Source organism: Zootermopsis nevadensis, unplaced genomic scaffold (assembly GCF_977971745.1).
Source record: "Zootermopsis nevadensis isolate Lab colony 2312 unplaced genomic scaffold, Znev_1.0 Znev_ptg000021l, whole genome shotgun sequence".
Taxonomy (NCBI): Eukaryota; Metazoa; Arthropoda; class Insecta; order Blattodea; family Termopsidae; genus Zootermopsis; species Zootermopsis nevadensis.
Window position 1 is genome coordinate 16,700,121 of NW_028259153.1, and position 26,229 is coordinate 16,726,349.

A 26,229-nucleotide genomic window follows, 5' to 3' on the forward strand; every position below is an offset into this window, starting at 1 on the left:
TTCTTACTGACTCCATCATTAGGACATAAACTACTACAATGGTAGTATACGGACTACACTGACTTCTCCCCATTTCAATGCCTTTGTGCTTCACATATCAACACAATTACAAAAACTTCAGTCATAAACTGCCTTTGCTTATGCAGGAGTAAATTTATTACATAATATTATATAAATGATTGTTATGTGTAGAAGCTTCTAAATATGTCAGCAGCTGTATAGTACATCGAAAAACAGTGTTTAAGAGATCATTTAACGTGAGTGTCAAATGCACAAATTATACCAGCATAATATAAGAGTAAAATATTTTATACTCAATACATAGTAGCTTAATACTTTTTATGATGTGAACATGCACTACTGGAAAACATGTTCAAGAACCAAATCATTCCACTGCCTTACACTATATGAATGGAGTAAATTTATTGCTTGACATTTTAGATGTCACCAGTGTTATGGTATAAAAATAGTAGACATGCAAAATAAAGAATTCAACACCTATATTGAATCTACATTACACAAACTGTCTTAATATTTCTTTTGTTAAAATGTTTATACTAACCATCATCTATGGATGATGACAGTGCAAATTCATGCATGCTTAAAGACACAATATGAATCATACTGTCAATACACACAGCCAGACATCTGGCTATCCACAGAATGTCTAGTTCACATTTAACTTCATTTGTATTTGCATTAAATTGTCACTTGATGCATAATGACATCTTTTAATGAATGATTCTAAAGACATTCTCTTTTATGCAACAAAACTATTTTTATAATTTTATGTTGCTATAATTTTGTGATTGGCAAAATTCCATGTTAAATACATTGTCATATATTGATAAAACAAATATCATTATAATATATAAAATTGTCACAATCTTCATGGCTGAGAATAACATATGACTGTACAGAAAAATTCTACTTATATGATTATATTCAAACATCCACTGAGAATGATTTGAAAGTAGACTGGATGCTGAATCCAGTAACACAGTTACTTGTCTGTAATTTTATATATAAATGTCTAAATATATGTTTGATGAGCAGAGAAAATAGTATTCCCATACAGAATATTAACCACACATAATCTTGTATAAAATGCTTCCATCAAATTTAAATGTAAAGATTCTACACATAATGGATAGAATCAGGAACAGAGAAGAACCTCCATGTAAAAGTGAATTTATGGCTAACCCAGTACTTGGCTGCTATTTTAATTTGATTACTGCCAATCATTATGTTCAGCATAACATGTTGATAATCTTTTCACTGCTTGAATTTTTATGCCTCCTTAAACATTATTCTGGAAAAGCTACAAAAAGTATTCACCAAAAAAACTGAGAGTTGAGAGTTTAATGTCTGAAATGATGAAAATACTATACAGTATAATCCAGAAGAAAGCAAAATGAACTAATACAAAACCTTATTCACATTATGTCACACAACAAAACATACAGCTTTTCATTCTAGTGAAGATGCAGTCCCTTAAACCAGGATGGTCCAACTTTTTTCCTCGCTCAGGCCAGAATAGTTTTCCTGTTGGACCCAAGGGCCAAGAAACCCCTACTGTCACTATTTTTGCATTGTCGTTATCTTTAATAATACTTATTCAGAAATGACAAATTACCATTGCATATGCTGAAATATAAATTTTATTTAAATGTGCACAAACTACTACAGACTTGTATATTATTTTAAATTTGCTCCTGCAACAATTATTTTTAATAAATTGGATGTACCAACTAGTAAAAAATAACAAATACTTTCGCAGGCAGTTGGACCATGCTGCCTTAAACAATCACAATCCAGCATGTCCTTACCCATTTATTTAATAACACTGCCATAGTTCAATTTCAACTTTCCACTCTTCAAGCACAGTTTATTATATTTTTCAAACTATAATGGTCCCAGTATTAAAATGTTACAATGTGAATTAAAAGTATTGATTAATATTTTTTTCTGGTAAGTAAAATTTTTTTGTTGAATTTAATGTCTTAAAATAAACTCAACTATATAGTTTCTTGATGTCAAGTCTTTTTCAGCATTTTTTTATGAAAAACATTTTGTTTTTATTTCTTAGTTGTATCACATACAGTGCCAATATTACACCAGTAAAAGAGCTTTGGTTATAAACACAGCTCAAGCCACTTAAAACATATATTCATATTCACATTAATATCTGTTTTACAATTTCATGAAAGAGAAAATTCAAAAACCTTTAGCTCTCACAGTTGACTGTTTATGATATTTAATACAGTAATACAGAGTGCAGAATTTTAGATCACAAATTTATTTGTAGGATTTGAGTTTTCACGGCGATAAGTCCAAAGATGGCTATCTACTGGATTGTAGTGCCATGTAGTCTGGTAGAAGTTTACCAACATTTCAATGCAGCAAGAACCTCTGAAATATTGGTAAACTTCTATCAGACTATATGGTGCTACAATCCAGAAAACAGCCATCTTCACAAGTCTGATTATAACTAATACCACTTCAAATAAAAACCCTGCACTTGGAATTGAAGTGGAACATAATATTTTTCTAGAAGAGTTTATGGAACACTTGTGTTATGTCCTAAAATTTTATTTCACTTCTGAAATACAAATATATGCACTGTGTTGTACAACTGATCCAAATGATTAAGCAAATGAAAAGTCCTGCAACCAACCAAAAATTGTTGTTGCTAGCACAATGGTTTTTTAATACTGAATGTAATATTTAGATTTTTGTCACATCAATACAATACAGACTGACATTTCAGAGACAGTCTCCATCAGGACAGACTGTTATGTTGGTCTCTGATGACAAAAAGCGTCTTCAAAAATTTAAATGTGGCTTATCACCGTGTATGAGGCTTTGCTATTTTTGGTTTGTGGTAACTATTCAGCTTATGAACATTTACTGAGTGAGAATGGGGGATTTAAACATCCTACTGTAGGGCTGCTGGACAGACTCTAATTCTGGGTTTTAATGGTTTAGCCATTTCCTAGTGTGACACAAGACCAGCTGGACTGCACAGAAACTGTGATGCAAGAATTATAATGGTTAAAGTTCAACGAAAATTAAATAATTGATCTGCATGTTAAACAAGCTAATTCTCTAAGGTGGATCAAATAATATAAATAACAAATGGAAAGGTTTTACACTTATTTGGTGGCAGTTTTATTGAAATTAATTAATTTCATCAACAATTTGTGCTGTTGACAAACTTTATTGGACTCCAGATTAAGCACACAGAAAAATATAATATTAATATAAGAATTATTTTCTGTCCCTATGTAAAATGTAGTTATTTACAAAAAATACTTGTAAAACAGATTAGGAATGAGACCAATTATACTGAATCAAAATATGTATTGATTAGACAGCACGTTTCCCAATACAAGTTTCCTTTAGTACATACATAGTAAGTACATATACCATTTTAAAAATCTCAAATTTACTTTATAAGGAATATTATATTCATGCTCCAAGAAGGGAATTCATTTCCTTTTCTCAGAAATATTCATATACACATACTTACATTATCAGGTTTCCCCTCTTTCAGTAACTTTATACAGAATTAACTATATTATTGGAAGAATTACATGATGACATCAATTTCTGGGAATTCATTACTATCTTCAGATCAGGATCTTGTCACTAATAGAATAATAACTCTTATTCCTTTACTCCCCTAACTCCTAAACACATTAACAGTAGTTTCCTCATCTGCAATTACAGCTTCTGCAATGACTGCTTTACAATGCACAAACAGCTGAAAAATCATAATTAATGCTCTTTATTATGTGCAGTGGACAGCAGTGTGAAAAATATTGAAATACAACCAAAGTAGTTTTCTTTTATAGATCAGATTCCATAAATGGAATAAGACCATGTGTAACTGGATTTCAGACTGCTCGTACGAACACAAGGAAGTAGATGATGCAATGGCAGTTTGCATTTACACCATCCATAAAACCATTTTCATTTATGATCTGAGATTGTCATGGTGGTGAAGATGTCAATGTTGGTCTTCTAGGTTTTAATCTCCTATGGACTTTTAGGCAGATATCAATTTTTCAGAACTTAATGCTGCCATCTTAGAGCTGAAGACAGAAGCAGTAAATTCCTCTGAAACATCATCTATCTACAAGTCATGCGTCAACATCAATCATCATATTCATTTACCTCATGTGTGTCCTGCTATGATCCAAATAGCTGAGTGGGTTTTTGCAAACTGGACAATCAGAATTCAGTTCTCAACATGAATAGGATTTTTACCTTTGCCATCACATTCAGACTGGTTCTGGGATCCACCAGCCTCTTGTCCAATTGGTAACCGAGCGAAACCGACCACTCACCTCAGTGTAGCGCATTACCCATTACTTCATGCCTTCATAGTGTGGTGATAAAGAAAAGGGACAGGTATAACATGAATATACTGCTCAGAGAAAATAAACAGTAAATATGTCTGCAGAAAGCTGTACATTAGCTCTATAAACTAAGAGAAATATCAGAACATAAAAGTCAAGTAATGGCTTTTCAGAGGACACAGTAAATTGCACCATATTTGAAAGATTTAAAAACATACAGCACAAAATTTGGGAAGTAATGAAGGATGAATACAATATTAAAATTTTATAGTCATGTCAGTACCAAGTTCATTGTATGGCAGTGACACCTGGATAATGTTAGATAGAAGTACACTTAGAGCAAGTGAAATGAGCTATAGATAGTTGTAGGAAGAAATGGGCAAACCACATACAAAGGATGGAAGTTAGAAAGAATATCTCAGCTGATTATGAAATGTAAACCTATGAGGGAAGAGAAATATTTGATGCCTGAAGAAAATATGGGAAGATCAACTGTACATGCAACAAGCATTAGTACTTAAAGTAATAAAGCACAGAAAATAATGTACTGATAATGTATTATATACTTCATACACTCAGTATAAAAATAGTGTTCCACATGTCACTTTACGTTCTTAAGCAGGCCACATAATACTGCGCTGTATTACAACAATCATCTGACTGGTAGGGTGAATTGCAAGGTATTCATCACTGATTTTGTCAGTGGAAGAGAAATAAACAGTAAAACAGAAGGAAAGGGAAGAGGCAGAATACTGATGATCATTTCACCCATGTTCAGTTTGTACCCCACAAAACCCAACAGATTAGAAGTGGGACCTAAGGAAGACAACCTGAAGTCTACTGAAATGGACATTGCCTGTTTGTACTTTTACGATCATAAATTCATTCCTAACTGCAAGCATCAACACAAGATTTTTTTGGAAGCAGTTAATGAAAACACCATTAATATTTAACAATATATTTACATCTGTGGGCAGAGGACAGGGTGCACAAGCAGGCTTTTGTGATAATGCTGATGAACCTCTGGGTTTAACACAAAGGTAAATTACTGATAGCTGAATAACTGCATACAAAAGACCCGTACCCCTCAATTAGGTAAGACCTTCATACAGTGGCAGCCTAGCAATCAAGTATGTTAAACTTCTGTAAGAATCCCCATAAACATATCTTGATGGTGTCACACTATAGGTGGAAGGATATTCAGTCTCCTTATAAAAATTACTTTATTTAATGATGTTAAGAACTCAAATTATATAGGTGTCACGCCTTGTAAGGGTTCAACAGTATGCTATACATAAAAACTACTGAATAATTAATTTTAATTTTCTTTAAATCACTCATGAACTGATGACCATTTTCTAGTTATCTGCAAACTATTCATTATTTTCTGACAATATTCTAGGAGCAGAATAAACCAAATTATTCCAAATTAAATACTATTTTTTAAGATGCTGAATTAATAACGTTTAACAAAACATTTGTTCTTATTTCTAAACTTTAACCACAAATTTACTTGTGAACCAAACCAATAAAAACCTAAGGTCCCGTATCTAAAATGAATGTAAATTTCTTATCAAGTCTACAAAGCACAATCATTTTGTGAAGCCATCACTCAACAAATTTATATGTAATAAAATTACATTTCTCAGATTCAGAGAATGTGAAATTTTATTCATTAATGGACTGCAAGGGTTAAAAACTATAATATGTGAACTTTAAATGCACAGAATATAACCAACCTGCACAGCAGTTATTAGATAAATTTTAGAGATGGAATAATGTAAACTGATGTCATTACTCTACACTGGGATCATAAAAAATAAGATAATATGGACCATAATAATACTGTTCAACTGATTATGACAACAACAATATAAAATTTAAAAACACAAATTTGTATTCAGCCAGCTAAAAAATTAAAATAAAAAAATATCAAGAGATGATAGGTATAATTTAGTCCAAATGGTAGTCCCTTCCAGCATGATTTTTTACTAGGCAGTTCTTTTTATGGCATCATCCTAAAAAAGCACATAACTTCTGTGGTCTAATGTTCATTTCCTGCATGAGACAGCATGTCATGCAATGCTTGACAGTGGACTACAAATTCTGCCTTTGTTCAGTGCTTTGTTTATAATTCCATGGTCCTATTTTCTGGCAATTTGGTTAATCATTTTCATCTATTTTCGTTTACATTTATTTATAACACAATACTTTTCTGTTAGAAATGAAAAAAGAAAAACATGTATGGAACAGCCATATTTTCAAAATATAGACATAAATATCAATGCTATTTGATTCAATTTCATAAATTATTTCTGGTCATGTAATTATTGTAATATACTGTATTATGCAAAGGAAATTATGATGTTTCACTACTCAAGATTTTTTAAGATTTATAAACCGTGTCATATTTGAAAGTGTTGAAAATTTATAATATTATAACAGGATCAGTGATAAATAAATGTGCTCAAGATCAAATCCTACTTAATAACTGTGTCCTACCCCTTCAGATTACTATCATAACAAGCCTCCTTGCCTGCATTCTGTAAATTAAATTATTGTCGGTAATGGATATGCTTTGTATCACCAAGTTCTTGCATATACCACAGAATCTTGGTAGTTTCAGTATGTTCTGTATTAATTACATGCAAAAACATCATAATTAAAGTGAAGTCAAGCCAAAGATGGAGGACTGTGATATGACTGCTCTCTCTACATGAAATTGAATGAATGATTATTTACTGACAGTACTGCAAATAACTGTGATGATAGAGAGAACAGAGTAATAATATGAATATATTAAATATTAGCAAAATAAAGGGTGAAAAATCACATCTTCAAACCACAAGGGGTAAGAAAAAGACGGTCGTTCTCGTTTTCTTAAGAAAATCTGTTTTTTCTTCAAAACCTTATGGAAGCCACAGGTATAAGAGGCAACCAGCAAGCCACTCCACAAAGAAGTGGCATACTGTCATTTGATACTTTCCATATCTAGCCTTCAAATATTTAAAATCATCATAAGATATCCATAAAACAATTTCTACAGAAATGGGAAGAAATTAGCGATAATTTTGTGCTAAACTGTTTTACAAAATGGCAGTGTTTGAAGAACAGTACTTAGCAGTTGGTTCAGGTACACATAGTATATTAATATTTAAATACATTGGTAAAATTATAGACAGTGACATTGCTGATCTGAATGTACAATCAGATGATAATGCACCATGAACACTGTAAATTTCTTGACAATAAAAAAAACCTGTTTGTACTTAACAAAAAACTCAAGTTTTTGTATAATTATCTATTCACTAGTTTTTCATTCATATATCTATACATATCAACACATTGTATTTTCTGCAAAATAAAATCTAACTCAAACTAAATGCTTGGTAGGCAGAAATAAGATAAGAAAAAAATGGCATGATGTTTATCACTTCTAACGTCATTTACAACACAAGTAAAATTACCAAATAGATCGAGTCCATGTTCTACTTCCTCACTTAAAGTGTAATGCAAACTGCCTGGAAACCATTTTATACAAGATTATATCACATGATTTTTCACATGTACTTAGCCTGCAAAGTATTGAAAATCATTCAGTTTCAGTGCTGTTCAGGATATTAAATCTAATGTTTATATCACTATCATATTCAATCTCAGGGCACAACAAATATATTGAATCACGTCCTGCATACTTCATAGAAAGATATTAACAGTTATATATATGCAAGCACAATTCTATAATAGCATTGTTTGAAGAATGCCCTACCCTTAATATTTACAGCCAAATACCAACACTTATTAAACAACAAGAACTATGAGATCAGTCAACCCAAATCTCACTTTCTGCACAAAATCTGGCATCATTATCACATGGCTACCAGTCAACAGAGATGCACATTTTCCATGGGCAACCATATATTTGCACTACATTCCAATCTTTAAAACACTCACTGCTATCTATGAAGAATCATCACTACCTTTATCACTGTTTCTACTTTTACTGCTTCTTGACCCACTAGCATACGACCTACTGGTGCTAGCAGCAGGTCTGTCCCTATTCCGTTCCCTCTCTCTGTGTTTCATCTCTCTCGTTCGTTCCCGCTGCTTTTCCTCAAACTCCTTAATATGTGAGTCCCACTCAGAACGAATATTAGCATCATAACGAGACGACTTCAAATCATCATCTGAGGCTGGTGGACCCCACCTTGTCCGGTGTGGGGGCCCATTCCTTCCACCACGAGGCCTTAAGTAGCCCCTTTGTGAATGAGGACCTCCACCACAACCACCAAATCTACCCCCTCCACCCCTCATGCCACCACGTGGATTGAATCGTCCTCGCATCGGAATTGGAACCTTCTTATCCCATGGTTCTCTTCTTTGCCCGCCATTAGAAGGTTCTCGTTTCTCAGAATCAGGGATGTCATCTTCCATTTCATGATATTTGCGCTTGTTTCCTAACATTGACACAGTATCTTCCACAGGTTTTGGTGTGGCTTTTCCTGCATTTCCTCCACCATACAGAACAGGAGGAGCTGATACATATGAAGAACTGAAACTGCTTCCTTGAGTGGCTCCAACATGAGAGGGTGGCCCCATGTTGTATGTTGAAGGTGGTGGGGGATTATAATGATGGGGTTGCATGTGGTATGGCACTGGATTAGTATGTCTGACAGGGTAGTTGACAGTTTGAGGTGGTATCTGATGTGGTACAAGTGGCTGTATTGCATGCGGTGGTGTAGGAGTCTGAGAGGAAGGGGGAGGGGGCGCATATGATGATGCGTAAGATGGGTATTCTTCATCTTCAAGACCTGGAGGTAGCGGCTGACCAGAAGGAAGAGATTTCACAGAAGTATGTGAGGGTTTAACAGGGGGTTGCAGTGATGGTGGTCCTGCTGATGCAGGTGGCACTGGGAAACTGTCTACTCCTGGAGGAAGAGGCTGCTGAAGTGTAGAATTCATCATTGCACTCTGTTTTTCTGCTACAGCTGTTGCTAATTCCATCTCCATGGCTTTTTTAATCAAATCATCATCTGACAAAGAGCTTAAAGTGGTTGTTGGTTTCATCATGTCTGTCTGTTTTTGACGTGGGTCTCTAGCAAGATTTGCTTCTGTCTTTGTTAATGGGGGATGGACTACAGGTGTTGAAAGTGATAACAGAGCTGGAACTACTGATGAAGCAGGATTCAGAAGACTTGCTTTTGTAGCTGTAGTACTGGATGTGAATGAAGACTGGGTTAGAGAAGAGACTGAACTTGAAGCATATGATCCTGGATCTGGTGAAGATGTTTCATCTTTTTGAGGTACATAATTTAGATCATCATTTTCTGACTTTGTTGATTTTAAGTCATCTGATGACCTTCCACTGGCATAATTTTGAACAATAGGATCTTCCTTAAGGTTGATTCCCTTACCAATACCTGTTGTCAATGAAGAACCATCTGATTCACGTCTCTTTATACTGGCAAGAATTTCACTAAGATTTGAAGGCAAAGATATGTTAGATGGTATAGCAGAAAGTACAGTAGTAGTAGGATCACTTGGTGCTCCAATAAATGGAATTGAGTCTGATGGTGGGGGAGTAAATGATCGAGATGGACTGTAAGCTTCATTTTCATCTTCAGTGTCCACATTAGCAGTAGATGCAGAGGCACATGGTTCATCTCCAGAGCCAATCAAGTAGCCATGCATAACTGTACTTGCCTGTAAAAAAAGGAACATCATTCATACTTCAATTTAAAATGAAAATTATAATGTGACACTGTCCACATTTCATTATGACCTTGCATTCCAGTGGGCAAACACATTGGACATGTGTGCTCTCCATGACCATGCATACACAAATACATACATTATTGTATTTTTCTGTTCTTTTTCTTTGGAAATGTAACTGAGTTAAACAAGTCAACAACTTACAGAAGAACAAAAGAAATAATTTATGTACCTGTATGGTTCTGAGATAGTATCTTACCATATGAGAAAAACTAATTAGAAACAAAAGTGCTAAGAAAAATATGTGAACCCAAGGCATGAAAGAAGCAGAAGAAGAATAAAGAAACATAACTGGAAAGAACAAGTATTTAAATGGAAAACCACGTGAACATTCCATCCTGGAAATTCATCTGGCAGCTAACAAACAACCAAAAATTTTTCAATAACCATCCAGCATATGTTCACAATAGCTCCATAGTCATCAAGAACAAATTACAAACTGTTATGAATATACGAGTTCTCCACATCTTTTAAAAAAGTGTCATATTTAACCTACCATCTTTATTTATATAGTCAAACTTATGGAATAATCAAGTCTATGAGTCTCGTATGTGTGTCCCTAACCCCAACAACTTTAAGTAAAATTTACAATTTTCAAGAGAATTAACATGAACATTAAACACATCTTTATTCCACCGTGCGTCTTAAGGAAACTGAAGTTTCAATACCTTATTAACATTTTAGTGAAATACACCAGAAAACCTAAGAAACCTAATTCTACTATAAGTAATGGCATGGAAGTTTAATCATACCTGCAATGATTCCACCCCAGTTACCCCAACTGCAGATACAACAGCAGAATCAGTTCCCACAATAGCACTACTGATACTCTGAATTTGCTGCTTCTGCTCTTCAATTTTTCGATTGAGTTCCTCCATTTTCCTCTGAAGTTCAGAAGGATTCTTTGGTGTAGCAAGCAGATTATCTTCACTAGATTCTCCAATGTCTTCATCCATTCCACCACCAGGGCTATATGGTGCATCATCATCATCCATAGAACTCAGATTGAATTTAGGTGTGTCTGAAGGAACAATGACACCAGGAATCAACTCTTCATCTCTTTTCTCCAAAATTTTCCCATCATGCCCAGTGTCCTGGTTTTGTTTACGTGATAATCTTGGATCTGTATTAGCACGAAACTTCTTTGCGCCAAACAACACACGTTTTGGTGAATGAGGTGGTGTGTAACCCTCAGATGCTACTAACTTAGGTGGGGGATTTGGTGGTGTCAGACTGCCAATATCATCCCCTGAACCAGGAAGTGGGGGTGTGTAACTTCTCTCTGTAGTCTCTAACACAGACGGGAGAGGTGGAGGGCGTTTCGGCACTTTGGCTATGTAAGTGAGTTCTGGAGCAAGTCTCTTTCGTCGAGCTCTGACTAGTATTCCAAGTAGCAAATGTGGTCTGTAATCTTCAAAACCAGGTCCATCTAATGGCAGTAAGACTTGTGGTACTGGATTATGGCTTGCAAGAGGCATAATATAGAAATCTTTAATCAATTTGGAAACATTTCCAACAACTCCCAAGCGATTTCTGGTATTAAGATATGTGTAAAGTGTGATGTATGGTATCTTCTCTTCATCATTTGCTGCTGTCAAACGTATTACTAATATTTCTTTGGTTCCAGACTTTTTCATTTTTGAGATATAGTCCCAAACTGTTTCAGGTATGATCCTGTTAAAAATCAGAAAAATATGGTTAGTGAACACAACCTTGAAACTACTATACACTAACATTTTTGTTACCTGCAGTGAATGTAGACTATGATATTTCAGTTATTCAAAATTCCACATGTTAAGTTTGATAAGTGCCAATGCAAAATTTTATTATCAAAATCTTTTAATTTTAAATACAATATTTTGAACTGAAATGTGTGAGGAAGAAAAACTGTACAAGTGTCTAACACTCACAACAGGGTGATTACTGGCTCATTAGCTTGCATACTGACAAACATATATTCATTAACAGGGAAGGTGTTAAGCAAATAAATATGACTGAGACAGTAGGTGAGATGGGTGGGGCATGTACAGATATGCTGGTTAAGAAACGTTAAGGGAAAGGTTCACTTGAGAAACCTCAGCATCGACGGGAGGAGTGTCTGATTTTTGGGATCGATAATGATGCTTTTCTACTGTATGATGTTGAATATTAAATGTTACTTCTACACCAAAGTTTGGATTTCACAGTAGCATAAAATTGTTCAACCAATTTAAAAATTATCAGCTGCTCAGGAAGACTCTATACCATGAAGATATGACCAATACAATACCATGCTATAAATAAAATGATTACACATACCTGCCAACTATGTCCACTGTGTCAGGAAGATCTTTGCACAGATTCTGTGAATCCCCAGACACAACCTGAACTGTGGTAAAAAACTTTGCTACATCTGGCATATTGACAAAACCCTTCCATACTGTCGCAGATGCCCCTGCACTCTTATCAATGTCCACAGTTCCCAAAGTTGAACTATCATCAATGTTATTGATGTCTGGAGTCTTGATTGTCACAGTGGAACTTGGTTCTCTGTCAGATAAATCACTGTCTTCTTCTACCTTAACCTGATCCAAAGAATCTACTTTAATTTGGTCTTCATTTTCTGTCTTTATGTCATTCTTCACACCTTGTTCAATTCTGCTATCAACTGCAACCTAGAAACAAGAGTAGCATGCAAGTTATAAGTGACCTAAATTGAAATGAAACTAAAACGTATACTCCAATAGAGTACATACATTTTCTGAATTTATTTCTGTGCAATTTTGAATACCTTATTCAGAATCATGTTCACTTACAGCAAATACAAATGCATTGCTGCAAAGATATTTGTCATTCAGACACCACTCTGTGAAGTTGGAAATTATTTTTTCTTGTACATCATTAAATGTTAACCACATCAAAAAAATGTTTAAATAAAAGTTATAGGTAAACTGTTTTGGAAGGGAGGGAATATATATATATATATATATATATATATATATATATATATATATAAAGTTAAAGTTACATACAAAATAGGGGTTATATTGAGCCAATATGAACTTAAATTACATTCACCTAAAAAATATTTAATGCAGGACACCCCCTCCCCTTTCCAATATCAGATTTAATCAAAATAATTTAGCTGATACACACACACAAATAAGACATCCATGGTAACTGTTCATTTTATGCACTTTTTGCAACAACAACAAAAAAAAAGTGAAAAGGATTACAGCATGAAATCTGTTTGCAGTATACTTCACCCACGAAACCATCATTACGAGATATAGTAAGAAAGCCATGTTAATGAAATTATCAGCAAATTACTATACAATATCAGTCAAGAAATTCATCTTCATCTTACACAGAAAAGATGGTAAGACAAAGTCTGATGTACTGTGTAATTTACTTTTATAGAAAAGGACCATAGGGATATTGCACAGTGGCAATAAATAAATACATTAAGGGCAATTTCATACAAGAAAGCTTCTATCTGGTAATTTTGTACAGAACAGAGGGCCTAACGGTAAAATACATTTACATTAAAACTTCCTCCAAGTGCTTAATTAGCAAAATTCACATGACAAAATCCTTACCTTACTTTCTCCTTTGATACTTTTCTTTATATCTTCCTTTGTAAGCCGCATTTCATCTTTCTTCAATTCATCATCTCTTCGTTCCTTCCTGTTCCTGTCTCGTTCAGAAGAACCATGGTGATGGTGGTGATGCTTATTCTTACTACTAGACTTTCCCCGTTCTCCACTTCGCTTGCCATCTCGGTCACTTCGACCGGTGTCTCGACGACTTTCATGCCTGGTTCCATCCTTATCTTTAGAACGTTCCCTATCACGACTTCCCTTCTTTTTTTCATCACGTTTTAATTTTTCTCTATCTCTTGAACTTCGATCTTTTTCCTTTCTTTTCTCCTTATCTTTGCCTTCTTTTCCTTTATCTTTGATCTTTTCTCTGTCTTCTTCTAAGGTTGTATCTTCCACTGTCGAAGACACAGAATTGTTCAGAGCAGAAACTATATCTGGCACTGCAGATGCATCTACTAGCTCTGGAACATCAGTCTTCACACCCTCATCTGTTTCTATTACCTGTTCACCTTTGTGTGTTTTCATTACATATGTCTTTGATAGAGCCATCAAATCTAGTTCATTCTTTTTAATCATCTCTAACTGATGCTTTGCCTCCCTTTCACGCCACTGGGCCAACTCCTGTGAAGCCAATTCTTCAGGAGACAGTCGTACCAACTGAAAAGGAGTCACTGACTTATCAGCAATCTTTCGAAAAAGAGTCAAGTTCTTAGGATCTTTAATATTAAAAACAAGGCTCCTATATTTTGATTTGTATTTGATTCCTGTGTCTCTGAAGTATGTGTGCATTTCCTCCTCAATATTAAGTGCTATTTTCTGAATATCCTCTTCTCCCACAATAAGATCTGTGCATTCTTGTATTCGACTCTGAAGAAGTTCTTGTAGCGTTTTACGGACATTAATTCTGATTGGTTCTGGACCTGGAGGTTTTTCCTCTTCCTTCCTTGGAGCTTCTGTTGATGATGTTGATGAAGTGCGTTTAACCTCAACTTTCTTTACTACTACAGGTGTCTGACTCTTAGCAACCGTATTTTCCTTAACTGTAGAAGTTGCTGCAACTTTGGAAATTGCAGGGGTCTGCACTGGTTTCCCTCCCTGTGCTACATTTGTAACATTTGATGTAGATTTGTTTATAGTCTTTGCAGTTCCAGTTGGGGACTTCACTCCCTGACCAACTTTTGCAACACTCTTTGTAGATACCTCTCGTGCAGTAATTACAGTTGGAGTCAATACTGCTGGTTTATGGACTCGACTCACTAAAGGAACTACCTGAGGCTTTGTTGGTGATACTGCACCTGCTGCAGGTTTCGGATGGATGGTGACAGATTTGGACTGAATTGTAACAACCTTTGGTTGCATATAAAGTGATTTTGTATTTTGAACTTGCTTTTGTTGTGTAGCTACTTTCTGATTGTAAAACTTGGTTGTTGGCAAAACTCCTGGCCGAACAACTTCAAACGTTGGATTATCTTTCAACCAGGTCTTCAAGTTCCCTGCTGTAGGAGCATTTGGACCTGAAACATTGTGAGACAAAACAATTCCTATAGTTAGCAAGTACTACATTTATAGGGTTTGAAAGTAGTCACCTGTTGACCTGAAGTGAATTTATTTTGAAAATGTGAGCATATATTCATTACATCTGTTCATATTAATGGATCATTAACATAATCATAGAAAAAATATATTTTATAAAAACCTATAAATGTGTAGTAGAATATATTCATGTTTTAGATTTTAATTTATAAAGTTCTGTACAAACAAAAGGCACCATGAGTTTTCCATAATTTCATAACAAAAACACAATATTTTTTCAACAGCTTTCAATTCTTATTACCTACTTCTATTAATTCCATTTCTGTACTATGAAATAACTTTGTAAATAGAATTTATTTTATAAACATATGATAAAAACAGGTTCTACTATCTATCCTAAAAAATTGACAATTCCAGAACTTTAACTATAGATAGCATATTTCTAGAGCCCTGACTAGTAGATCAAATGGAAGTCACAATGAAACTGGAGCAGTGATGCATGTAGCCCATCATAAGAAGACCAAAATAAGATGCAAGAGAAACTTTCTCACATATTTTAATGAAAGTGTTTTTGGAGTAATTCAGATTAACATAAACATACAAATTTACCTGCCAAAAGTCTTCCTGTTTTTCTTTCAAATACAATGACTCGGGCATCAGGTTTGGCCCTTGGAATCTGTGCTGAAGCACCAGCAGCTACATTTCCAGAGGCTGCCAAATGTTGCCGCAACTGCTGTTCATTCTGTCCATGAGGTGCTGACAACTGGTGTTGGTTATGGCCCATTTGTGCAGCAGCCAGTGTTCCAGCTGGTACATGCTTCTCTTTGTTGATTAGGCTGAGTGACTCCTGAGCATGTTTCAGAATGCATGAGTCACTGCAATAGATGCTGGATGGACGCGCTTCTTTCTTGCATACTATGCAGTACATAACTCCATCACTCACACTGCAAAATCAAGAGCATTCTCTGTTGGTCCATTCATTTAAGTGAGCGTTTACTACACTTGATGCATTCAACAGAAAGCAAAGATTAAAATTTATTATGTAATATCTAACGTATATGTGTGTGTTGTTAGAACTTTCAAGTGACAAAAACTCTTTTACAGAACAGTCATTTCCTAACAACATAAAGCAAGTACAGATTTGTTATCAGGATTGAGTGGCAACAGCCAGCCAAAAGTAGGCTGTCACTGGCAAGTAGATGGGACGTGTCAGAAAAGTGTAACTTAGAAAAAAGATGTGTTGTGTTAATGGTTTCTAGGTTGCACAGATTTTAATTTTCTTCCTTCATACACTTGTGATTTAAAATGCTATGTCTGTAACAACGACTGCCATGGATTATCAAATTCCATGCCCATACCTGCACAAACACTGATATTACATCACTGCAGAGGGCCAAGCCATGATGATATATCACAGAAAAAGACACTACCAATAATTAACTTGCCTTAGTCTTAAATCAGTGTTTTTTTCCCCTGCAAAGAAATGGGACTGAGATATGAGAAGGGGCGTGAAAGAATGTGTCCAAGTTATGTGACAAAATATTTCATCATTTCAAATACTCAAACAATCAATAGTAAATTTCATATGTGACCACAGAATGTCCTTTTTTAGAAACAATTCTTATACTGCTTTATGAAAGAGAGTGACAGTATGATACATATTCCACTACAAAAGTCCAATGTTGACCCTTTTCACTACTACAATTTGAATTTGAAAATCAACTGAAAATGGACTACTCCCCATCGTAACTGAAGAATTATGATGCAATAAAAAACCAAGTACAGTAAAGTCCCAATTATCCAACCTAAGGACAGACATATAATTGAAAATGCCAGATAATACAAAGACTAATGTAACAGACAAGGGTAAATAACAACTCAATTTACAACACTATTAAATTATGAAGAAAACACAATGTGGCATCAAATGAAGACATCTCACAAAAAAAACAGTATTTAGTATAATGTAAATTTGCAAATGAAAGCATTACAATTTAGTTTTATAATCTTTCTTCCATTTCCCTTTCCTTTCAGCCATTATTATTTTAAATATGCGTCACTAACAGCCTTATTTTAAAAGCAATATTCAACAATTCACTTTGAAATTCAATTTGATCAGCTAAAACCAATTGTCAGGAATTCTTTCGTTCTTGTATAAAAATCCAGCGGGCAAATACAGTGACGGAAAAGATCCAAGTAAGCTTAGGGTATTGCTCTACTCCTTCCTTCCTTTCTTAATTGCCATATTTGCATTTTAAAAATTAATCATAATTTTCAAATTTCTGAAACAAAACAGATAACTTCAAACATGTGAACCATGAAGCTAAGTCATGCATTTGACCAATAAGCAAGTTGATCTTATACTAAATTAAATAAAACTGTTTTCAATTTTTCTGAATCTCCTTCACAAAAATCAATAAATATGTAACTAAATATTATCCAGTACAAGGATACAAGTGATTGTCTAATTCAAGTTCCTGTAATTCCTTATTATCCCGACACCTAAACTGTTACCCCACACTCAATTATTCCGTGATATCATTGTAACAAAAGTTACATTTTATATTCAGTGTGCAATATAACCTCAGCATCAGATCCATAAATTATTCACACAACAATTTTGTCAGGCTGGAAGTCTAACATCCAAATAGGTTAAGTTAGGATTGGTGACCCATATCTGTTAATAACTACGCACAATATTAGGTGATACTTATAAATCAAGAGCTTATGTTTATCAAAATCATTTCTAATATTCACTATACTTCTTAGATAATAAACTACATCAGCATATATAATAATGCTACATTTAAGAAGTTATTTAGTTCAATATTTTATTTTCCGTCTATACACAAACTTAAAATAATGTTGTTTAAAATTACTTAAAATTATAACATTCTCAGTAGATACTGTATCTTGTTACATTTTTTGTATTGACGACATGTTTCAATGTGTATTACATCATCATCAGGTCTATCAATTTTAAAAACTGTTGTACATCTTGCGTTGCGTATATTGATTTGTTTGGTTTTAAGTTTTGTCTCTCCTTTAAATTTGGAGGTTGTGCTTGGATGTTTTATATCGGCAGTCTACCGTCCCTTAATATCGGACACACAACACATCACTTACAACCTGATATAAAACATCCAAGCACAACCTCCAAATTTAAAGGAGAGACAAAACTTAAAACCAAACAAATCAATATACGCAACGCAAGATGTACAACAGTTTTTAAAATTGATTAGACCTGATGATGATGTAATACACATTGAAACATGTCGTCAATACAAAAAATGTAACAAGATACAGTATCTACTGAGAATGTTATAATTTTAAGTAATTTTAAACAACATTATTTTAAGTTTGTGTATAGACGGAAAATAAAATATTGTATCAATAAAACACAAACATGACGCAATTAAGATACAAATTATTTAGTTAATTTCACAATTTATGATAGGTTAGAAATAGCACGGATGCATATAGCCTACTGGTCTTTCTACCAGTTTATATAACAGTACTATAATGACAATATGGATATTGTGGTTAGTACTTTAATGAATTACTTCTAACACATGAATAGCATTTATTATAATTTTTAACTTATTTCCATTCTAGTGAAAACTGGGAAATTACACTTCCGCATTGCAGGTATTTAAGGTTTACGTGTACAAAGCACAGGTTAATAAAAGATCAATTAATCAGAATTCACTGGAAGAATCTCACTTTAATCTGCAATAATGAATAAATGTAAAGATTACCACAATATGAAAATTTCAAAAAACATTTTATTACACTTATAAATATAAAATTTAAGACATAAGCAAAGTCCAGAAATCACTAGTACCAGGGAAAAGGTTAACAAGTCCTAATAGTTCAGGAAACAAAACAAATTTTCAGAAAGTAAGATTTTGGGTTCTCACAGTGGCAAGTATTAAGATGGCCATTTTCTGTACTGCATCATGTAGTCTCACAGAAGTTGACCAACATTTCAGAGGTACTTCTTGCCTAATAAAGATACCAGTAATAATTAGGTTTGCAGATTACTTCTTCTGTAAAGGACACACACAAGATCCTCAGAAATTCCACTGGTATTTTACTGCCCCCTGATTATGAAAAGGTATGAACTACTCCAATAGATTACTGTACAGACTTCTTAAATTAAAAATTCATGCTAGCTAACATCTATTTTGTCAATAATGGTTAAGTGGGGATTAAGGAAAGTAAAATTTAGATTGCAGTCTTCTGGGTTATGACCTAAAAGACTATGTTGAGTCAGTCCAGAAGGACTACAATCCCAATGATTATGTATGAAAAGTTAACCTCAGGGTTGCTTCAGTTTGAAAGCCACACAAATTGAAGCTCTTCTGTGCAGGTAACAGTATCACTTACAGCTATTATCTGTGGCATGAAAAGACTATTTTCCACTTCTAAAGACTTGAAGGGTTTAACAGAAAATGTTCTGCTATTTTGGCACTTAAAAATATGAAGCTCACTCCTTTTCTCAGAATGAATTTTAGTTTGTCTGAGTCCCTTTTAGAGAAACTGTCTCAACTGCCTAGTCATAAATGCATTCACAATCCAGTGGATAGATTTACTAACCACAATAAAAAGTTCTAAGGTTAGTACTTTGAATGGGACAGCAATTTCACACTGCAAAAGAAACTAAGTGGTAACTAAAGTCACTGTGAAATGATCAACATAATTTCTTACACATGTTAATAAGAAATACAAATATGATCAAAATTGGCAACTTCTAGCATAAACCCCAATTATAAATTTCATCTAAGGCCAACTTTAATAGTAAAATTGTGCAGATCAATAGATACAACCTCTCATTATGCATTCATTTTATGTTTTTCCTGTTGTGTATTAAACATTTATTTGCAGTACACAAGCACAAACATACCAAAATCTTTCCAATTATTACCTCATCCTTTTCTAAGAACTTTACGCTGTAAATAATTCATTTAAAAGTTGTCAGTGGAACCACAGTTCCAGAGAATTTGACGTAAATACGTCTATACGGAAAGGAAGTTTATATATTGGATTTATTCTAAATATTTCCTTTATACATGCTTTACAATTGAGATAAGTTTGATTAAAACATTGCTTATTCAACTTGAATTAGTTACGCTTAAGATGGGTCTGTGGTAGCTGAATGTAATGTAAGGTAAGGTGCCCATTGTTGACGGCAACAATGCCAAGTAAACAGACGACGTAGGTAACAATAATGCCATTGTTGTTTGTAAACCATTGTTACACTTTTTCGTTCCACTTTTTTGCCGAATGACCATTCCTCATAGACGTATTTACGTCAAAAAGTTGTTCCTGTGATAAGCGCACGTGCATTCTTCAACTCTGCACTACATGGATGTGACAGTTCAAAATTATGCTTGGGAGAAGGGACCCAGGTCCTCATTAGTCAGGAAGCTAAGTTTAGTACACAACAATGAAAAGCCAACTGACTAGTGAAGTCCAATGTTTCTGAAGATGGTGCAAAAAATGCATATAATTATTCTTAGCTAAACACTAGCTCAACTAAGGCCACCACTCACCTGAATATGGAAAGAACCAGTTCCTAACACATAATGGTTTTATTTAATATAAGAACACTTGGATGAGAGATGAAATTCTAAACAATGACTGACTAGTTTCACTTTCTAATTTCACTGATCAGATACACTTTTTAATATTTTGGCTCATCAATGACATGTGGTAAGTCTTGTTTCAAATAGCAATTATAATGATGTGTAGAAATACACAAATTTACTTACATATCTTCTACCATCTTTGTCCACTTACTACTGTTCTAGAATACTGTTAGGAAATGAACAGGAAATATGAAGTCCAGAATTATTGTATGAAGTGACATGATCAGAAATAAGCATTTTCATGGTCAGTACTTATTCTTAAGTAATACGAAAGCCATACAACAATTTCTTCCAAATCTACTTTACCTGCAGATTGTTCAAAATAAAAAGCATATTTTAAATTCATATGACAGAGATGTAAATCACACTGCTTCCAATATTATCCATAACACAGCAAACAATTCAAAATAAAGAATGCTCAGACTTGTTCATACATGGTCTGTAATATTTACTTAAGCAAGAGGCAGGCAGGAATGAAGGGCACAAGATGAACACGCATGTATCCGATTTACATGGGCGTTTCATCCTGGAACATGTCACATGAATTGAAGATGTATTTATTCCTCCCAGATGAAAGAAAAAGGTTACATTTCTGAATTAATATTTTTCAATGGCAAACTTGTTGAGTATGACTTATTTCGGTAACATAAAAGTGAAATAACATTGTTAATGGCATAAATGCAGTCATACGGTATTAATTAAATTCTACGTACCAGTATTGATGCGCACATATATGCCAGCCTCCAAGATGGTCAACCTCCAAAATGAGCCAGAGATATAAAAAGCACCATGTATATGAGGTGCGATCGGAAAGTTTCCAGACTGCGCGTATAAAAACCCGTACACTTATCTCAGGTATTAAATTCATCCATCACCCTCGAAGTAGTTCCCCTGGGAGTGAACACAACGATCCCAGCGCCGCTGCCAAGCCTGGAAGCATCCCTGGAAATCTTTCTTTGTCAGCCTGTCAAGCACCATCTGTGATTCTGCCTGAATCTCTTCTATCGTCTCAAATCTCCTTCCCTTTAGCTGAATTTTCATCTTTGGGAAGAGGAAGAAGTCACACGGAGCTAAGGAGGGTGCGGGATGACGGCCATGGTGTTTGAGGCCAAAAACTGCCGAACTTTGAGGGCGGTGTGCGCTGGCGCGTTGTCATGATGCAGCAGCCAGTTGTGGTTGCGCCACTTTGACGGCCGCTTCCGTCCTTTAGAATCAGCTGACAGGTCCCATAGCCTATCCCAACAATGTTGCACAAGTCGTTGATGGTACGACGTCGATCTTCGTGAATGGCCTGCCGAATCTTCGTAACATTTTCGGGCGTTGTGCTCGAAGATGGTCGTCCAGAACGTCATCATCGACAGAGGTTCGGCCATTTTTAAAACGTGAATGCCACACAAAAGTTTGTGCACGACCCATTGCGGACTCCCCAAATGCTTGCTTTAGCATTTCATAGGTTTCCATAGCCGTTTTGGCGAGTCTTTGGCAAAATTTGATGCACACGCCATTCCGAAATCGCAGGAGGGTCGGTGTAATGCACTACCAAAACGCCCGTAACTAAGAAACAAATGCTAATTCGATGATGCCGGCTGGCACACTGATTCACTATGAATGTAGGCCGCACCCCCTAGCGGCAGAAGCTCGTACTACATCCGGTTCGCCCTCTATTGACACAGTCTTGAAACTTTCCGATCGCACCTCGTATGTGGGGGGACAGCGTAAAAATATAAAATTAACTATTGTTTATTAACTTCTGAAGCTGTGGTCTTGTAGGTGATTACTAACATTTCGGTAGCAATCTAAAAGAAAGACTACATAATGCCACAACAAAGAATACCACAATCCTCACTTTTACTGCTTTTAAAAACTAAAACATCATGCAGAGATGAAAACCACACATGCAAAAAATACCTAACTTTACTTCTTTTAGGATGACATTTCTAATACCAATAAACCATCACAATTTTTTATGTACCGGGTATACACCAGTATTAAAAGGTTATCTATGTAAGGATATTAAAGAGCCAAAACAAGTTTTAAAATTGTTGATACAATACTGAGATGTTTGGCATTATATACTCATAACATGCTACTGAACCTAGTAAGTGGTCATATAGGACAAAGTCTTTCCACATTTTGGATCTACATAAAGGCTAACTGCTCAAAGAGCTGATTTTTGTCACTTGTAGTAAACAGAAAGCATCACTTGTGCCTACAAAAGTAATAGTGAAGGAAGAAAAAACATATGCTTATACTAGTTAGAAACTGGTGAAATTAAGACAAAATACAATATGATGAGAGGAAAAACAACACAACACAAGTTAATGCTCATTTCAATAATTATTTTTAGATCTGATATATAATAAATGGCATTAACATGAAAGATATGAAACAATATTAAAAACTAATGAGCAGAGAACATGTTATAATTAACCACTCATTAGAAACCTCAACACTCATTGGAAACCTCTATGAAAATAACTTTTACTAAATAAAAAAATTTAAACTTGTATATCACAGAATAATAATAAATAATAATATATAATAAATATGATAGAATGAAAGAAGCATTTTTACTGTCTCATCAATGCTTTCGTGCAACTCCTGAAATCTTATATGGAGATCAGAATAGCCTATTCCTACAGTATAATACCCTACTGTTCTGCAAGATTTGAAGAGCTGGAGAAACAGTTCTAACATCAAAAGCACAGTTGTGATATATTACTGAGCGAGAGCTCGCCTGGCTATCCCTGAGTTACATTTCTTATTAAAGGTTACAAAGAGTTGCATAATACTGTAATTTCCCCTTAATAAAACCAGGCACTTTCTTTTCATCAGACATTTTTCCTGGTTAGTTGATACATTACTTCCTGCTCAGTTTTCCCTTACTTTTGATCCTTGGTAGGTATAATCCATACTCATAATTGTCAAACCTGTCAGTTACATCTTAGTGGTTCTGACAATGATGTGTTGCAAAAGCTTGAAGGTTATTTTGAACGTTGTTTATCTTGGTTATTTGTTCAAAAAACACACAATATGTTATGTTTTGGAGTCTACTGAAGTCTACCACTGTGTGTTTATCAGAAAAAATCATTATCTATTTACTGGAAGGGACTGAGTAAAACTACAAAAGAACTGTCAAGACAGCCAACCATTAGGCGAAGAATCAAATCTGTGACCTAAATACAAATAGCAGAAAACACATGATCAAGTCCCTACCTTGAAGTCTTACTTTCAGACATCAAATATTTCAATCCAGCAAAGACTCAATTACGAAATAAGTGGTACATACAACAATGGACAGAAAGCATGTCAGATATTAGGACAAAAGTGAAATTATGCGGCCAAGTTAAAAGCTGTTGTAGATAATGTAATAAACTAATCTGGTGTATACTGCAAGAACACAGGTAAATTAGGAATTACTTTAAGAGACCAGGACCTAGTCATGTGAGTTTGATGCTTCTAAAGATTATCATGAACATGCAAGGATTTGGGAGATGACAGTCAAGGCCAAATCAAAAGTATTATCCAAACACTCCCCTGGCAATGTGGGGAGGAGATGCATGGGAAGACAGAATGGATTATACATAGACACAAACTAATTCCAAGCATAGAACATTTAGCTCCAATGTATAGTGGACAAAAGTAAAGAGAATTACCAAACAGCACACAGTAAAAACTGCATCTTGACTGTCCAGTGAAATATATAAACCTATTTTAAGTTTACATATGTCCTTAACCTGGTGACATTCTTCAGATATCCACCTCACCTAGCTTGTTTCTGCGCTGTTGAGGTTACAATTTCCTCAATGTTGGCAAGCTCCTTGGGATCCTTCTGTGTTTCTTTCTGACTCTCTTTCTGTACATCTTTATGATGACTTCCTTTGGCAACAGACTTTTTTACATCCTTCTCTTTGACTGCTCTGCTCTGCTTCTTTGCTTCATGTTCTTTTCCTTCACCTTCCTTCTTCTTGTTACAGTTTGGACAGCACCATTCTAAACCATTTTCCTCCATCTGTTTACCTGCATAATAATTCCAACAATTTGTTACCACTGTTAAACAACTTACATGCTTATTATAAAGCAACTTCATTATAACATCAAGCAGAGCTGTAGAAATTCATGTAACACCCAACAGCCACTTAACACTTGCCACCATCCCAGAAGCAAATTTTATAGAAAAATAATGTTATTAGTTCATAATTATGATTCCTCTTTGTTCCTTCTCCATTACCACTTATATTCCCCAGACACATTATATTTACTTAATACCACATAACTGTTAGAACTTTTGGCATTTCTGACGCCTATCAATTTAACATTACAAACACGTGGAATTAGAGAGAATAACAAGAATATGTATCTCTTGGGATTACTAATCATTTGTTTGCCACAAATAGGTACAACTACTACTAATTTTAAAAATAAAACCTGGAAAGTTTAACATCAATTACATATAAAAATTCAATATTAGCACTAACATTGTACCTTAAATCAGTTCTTAAAAATGGTCACAAAAGATAACTCTGCATCCATAAACTAAGCAACATATGAAAACTATGGCACTTCTTCAATTCCTGTATCCTACAGAGTATCAATATGACAATACTACTTCCAAAGACAGTGTTCCCCATTCTGTTCTGCTGTACTGGCAATATGGAATACCTAATGCACATTGCAACATTACAAACTTTAATTTTAACCAGCTCAAATCTAATGGCTCTAAAATTCAGAAATGGAGAAAGTAATGCAAATCTAATTTTTTTAATATTTCATGCACTTCCATTTGATATTAAATACAAAAAAATTCAATGACAATCCAATTTTCATATATTAACATCATAGAAAACTTTACAGTATACTCAGCTGCTCAGAAATTCCCTGCTTTTATACAGTCCAAAAGCTTGTTCACTCCTTCTTGTCTTATTTCTCCAAGTTAAGCCTTCAAGCCAGTATTTAAATATCAAATAAGCCAACAATATGGTGGCATTCAAATGGCTCGTCAGTAAGAAATTTTCAACATATGAATTGTAAAGTTTTTCCACTTCCAATCACTCTGAAATCATGGTCATTTCAATAGCAAGTTGCTCACTAACTCATTTTCTCCATCACTCCCAAATATATGCTTCACTTTCCTCACTACCCCATGCTTTTCAACCACAACACTATTTTCCTCTTTATCAATATTTAATCCAATCCCACTATCACAAATTCTACGTTTCTGTTTGCAGGTTCCTGTAAGGTAATAAGTTTATGTACATGCACTAACGCATGTGTGCACACAATAATATGAGGTCTGACATGCTAAGAAGATAAAATGTATTTACTGTG

At 34.6% G+C, this 26,229-nt stretch overlaps 1 protein-coding gene across 3 annotated transcripts in view; it reads right to left on the minus strand.

The window, feature by feature from the left end:
- Positions 1–129: 129 nt before the first annotated feature.
- The window catches only part of pps (protein partner of snf), a 44,761-nt gene continuing 18,661 nt past the window's right edge, over positions 130–26,229 (minus strand). For all 3 annotated transcript variants that reach the window (XM_022086364.2, XM_087352802.1, XM_022086365.2), the window contains 6 exons: positions 24,669–24,921; positions 15,860–16,194; positions 13,715–15,231; positions 12,435–12,790; positions 10,889–11,810; positions 130–10,067 (listed from right to left, as the gene is read on the minus strand). In XM_022086364.2, the coding sequence (XP_021942056.1) occupies positions 8,325–10,067; positions 10,889–11,810; positions 12,435–12,790; positions 13,715–15,231; positions 15,860–16,194; positions 24,669–24,921 (5,126 nt within the window). In that variant the 3' untranslated portion in view covers positions 130–8,324. The remainder of the gene's footprint in view (positions 10,068–10,888; positions 11,811–12,434; positions 12,791–13,714; positions 15,232–15,859; positions 16,195–24,668; positions 24,922–26,229) is intronic.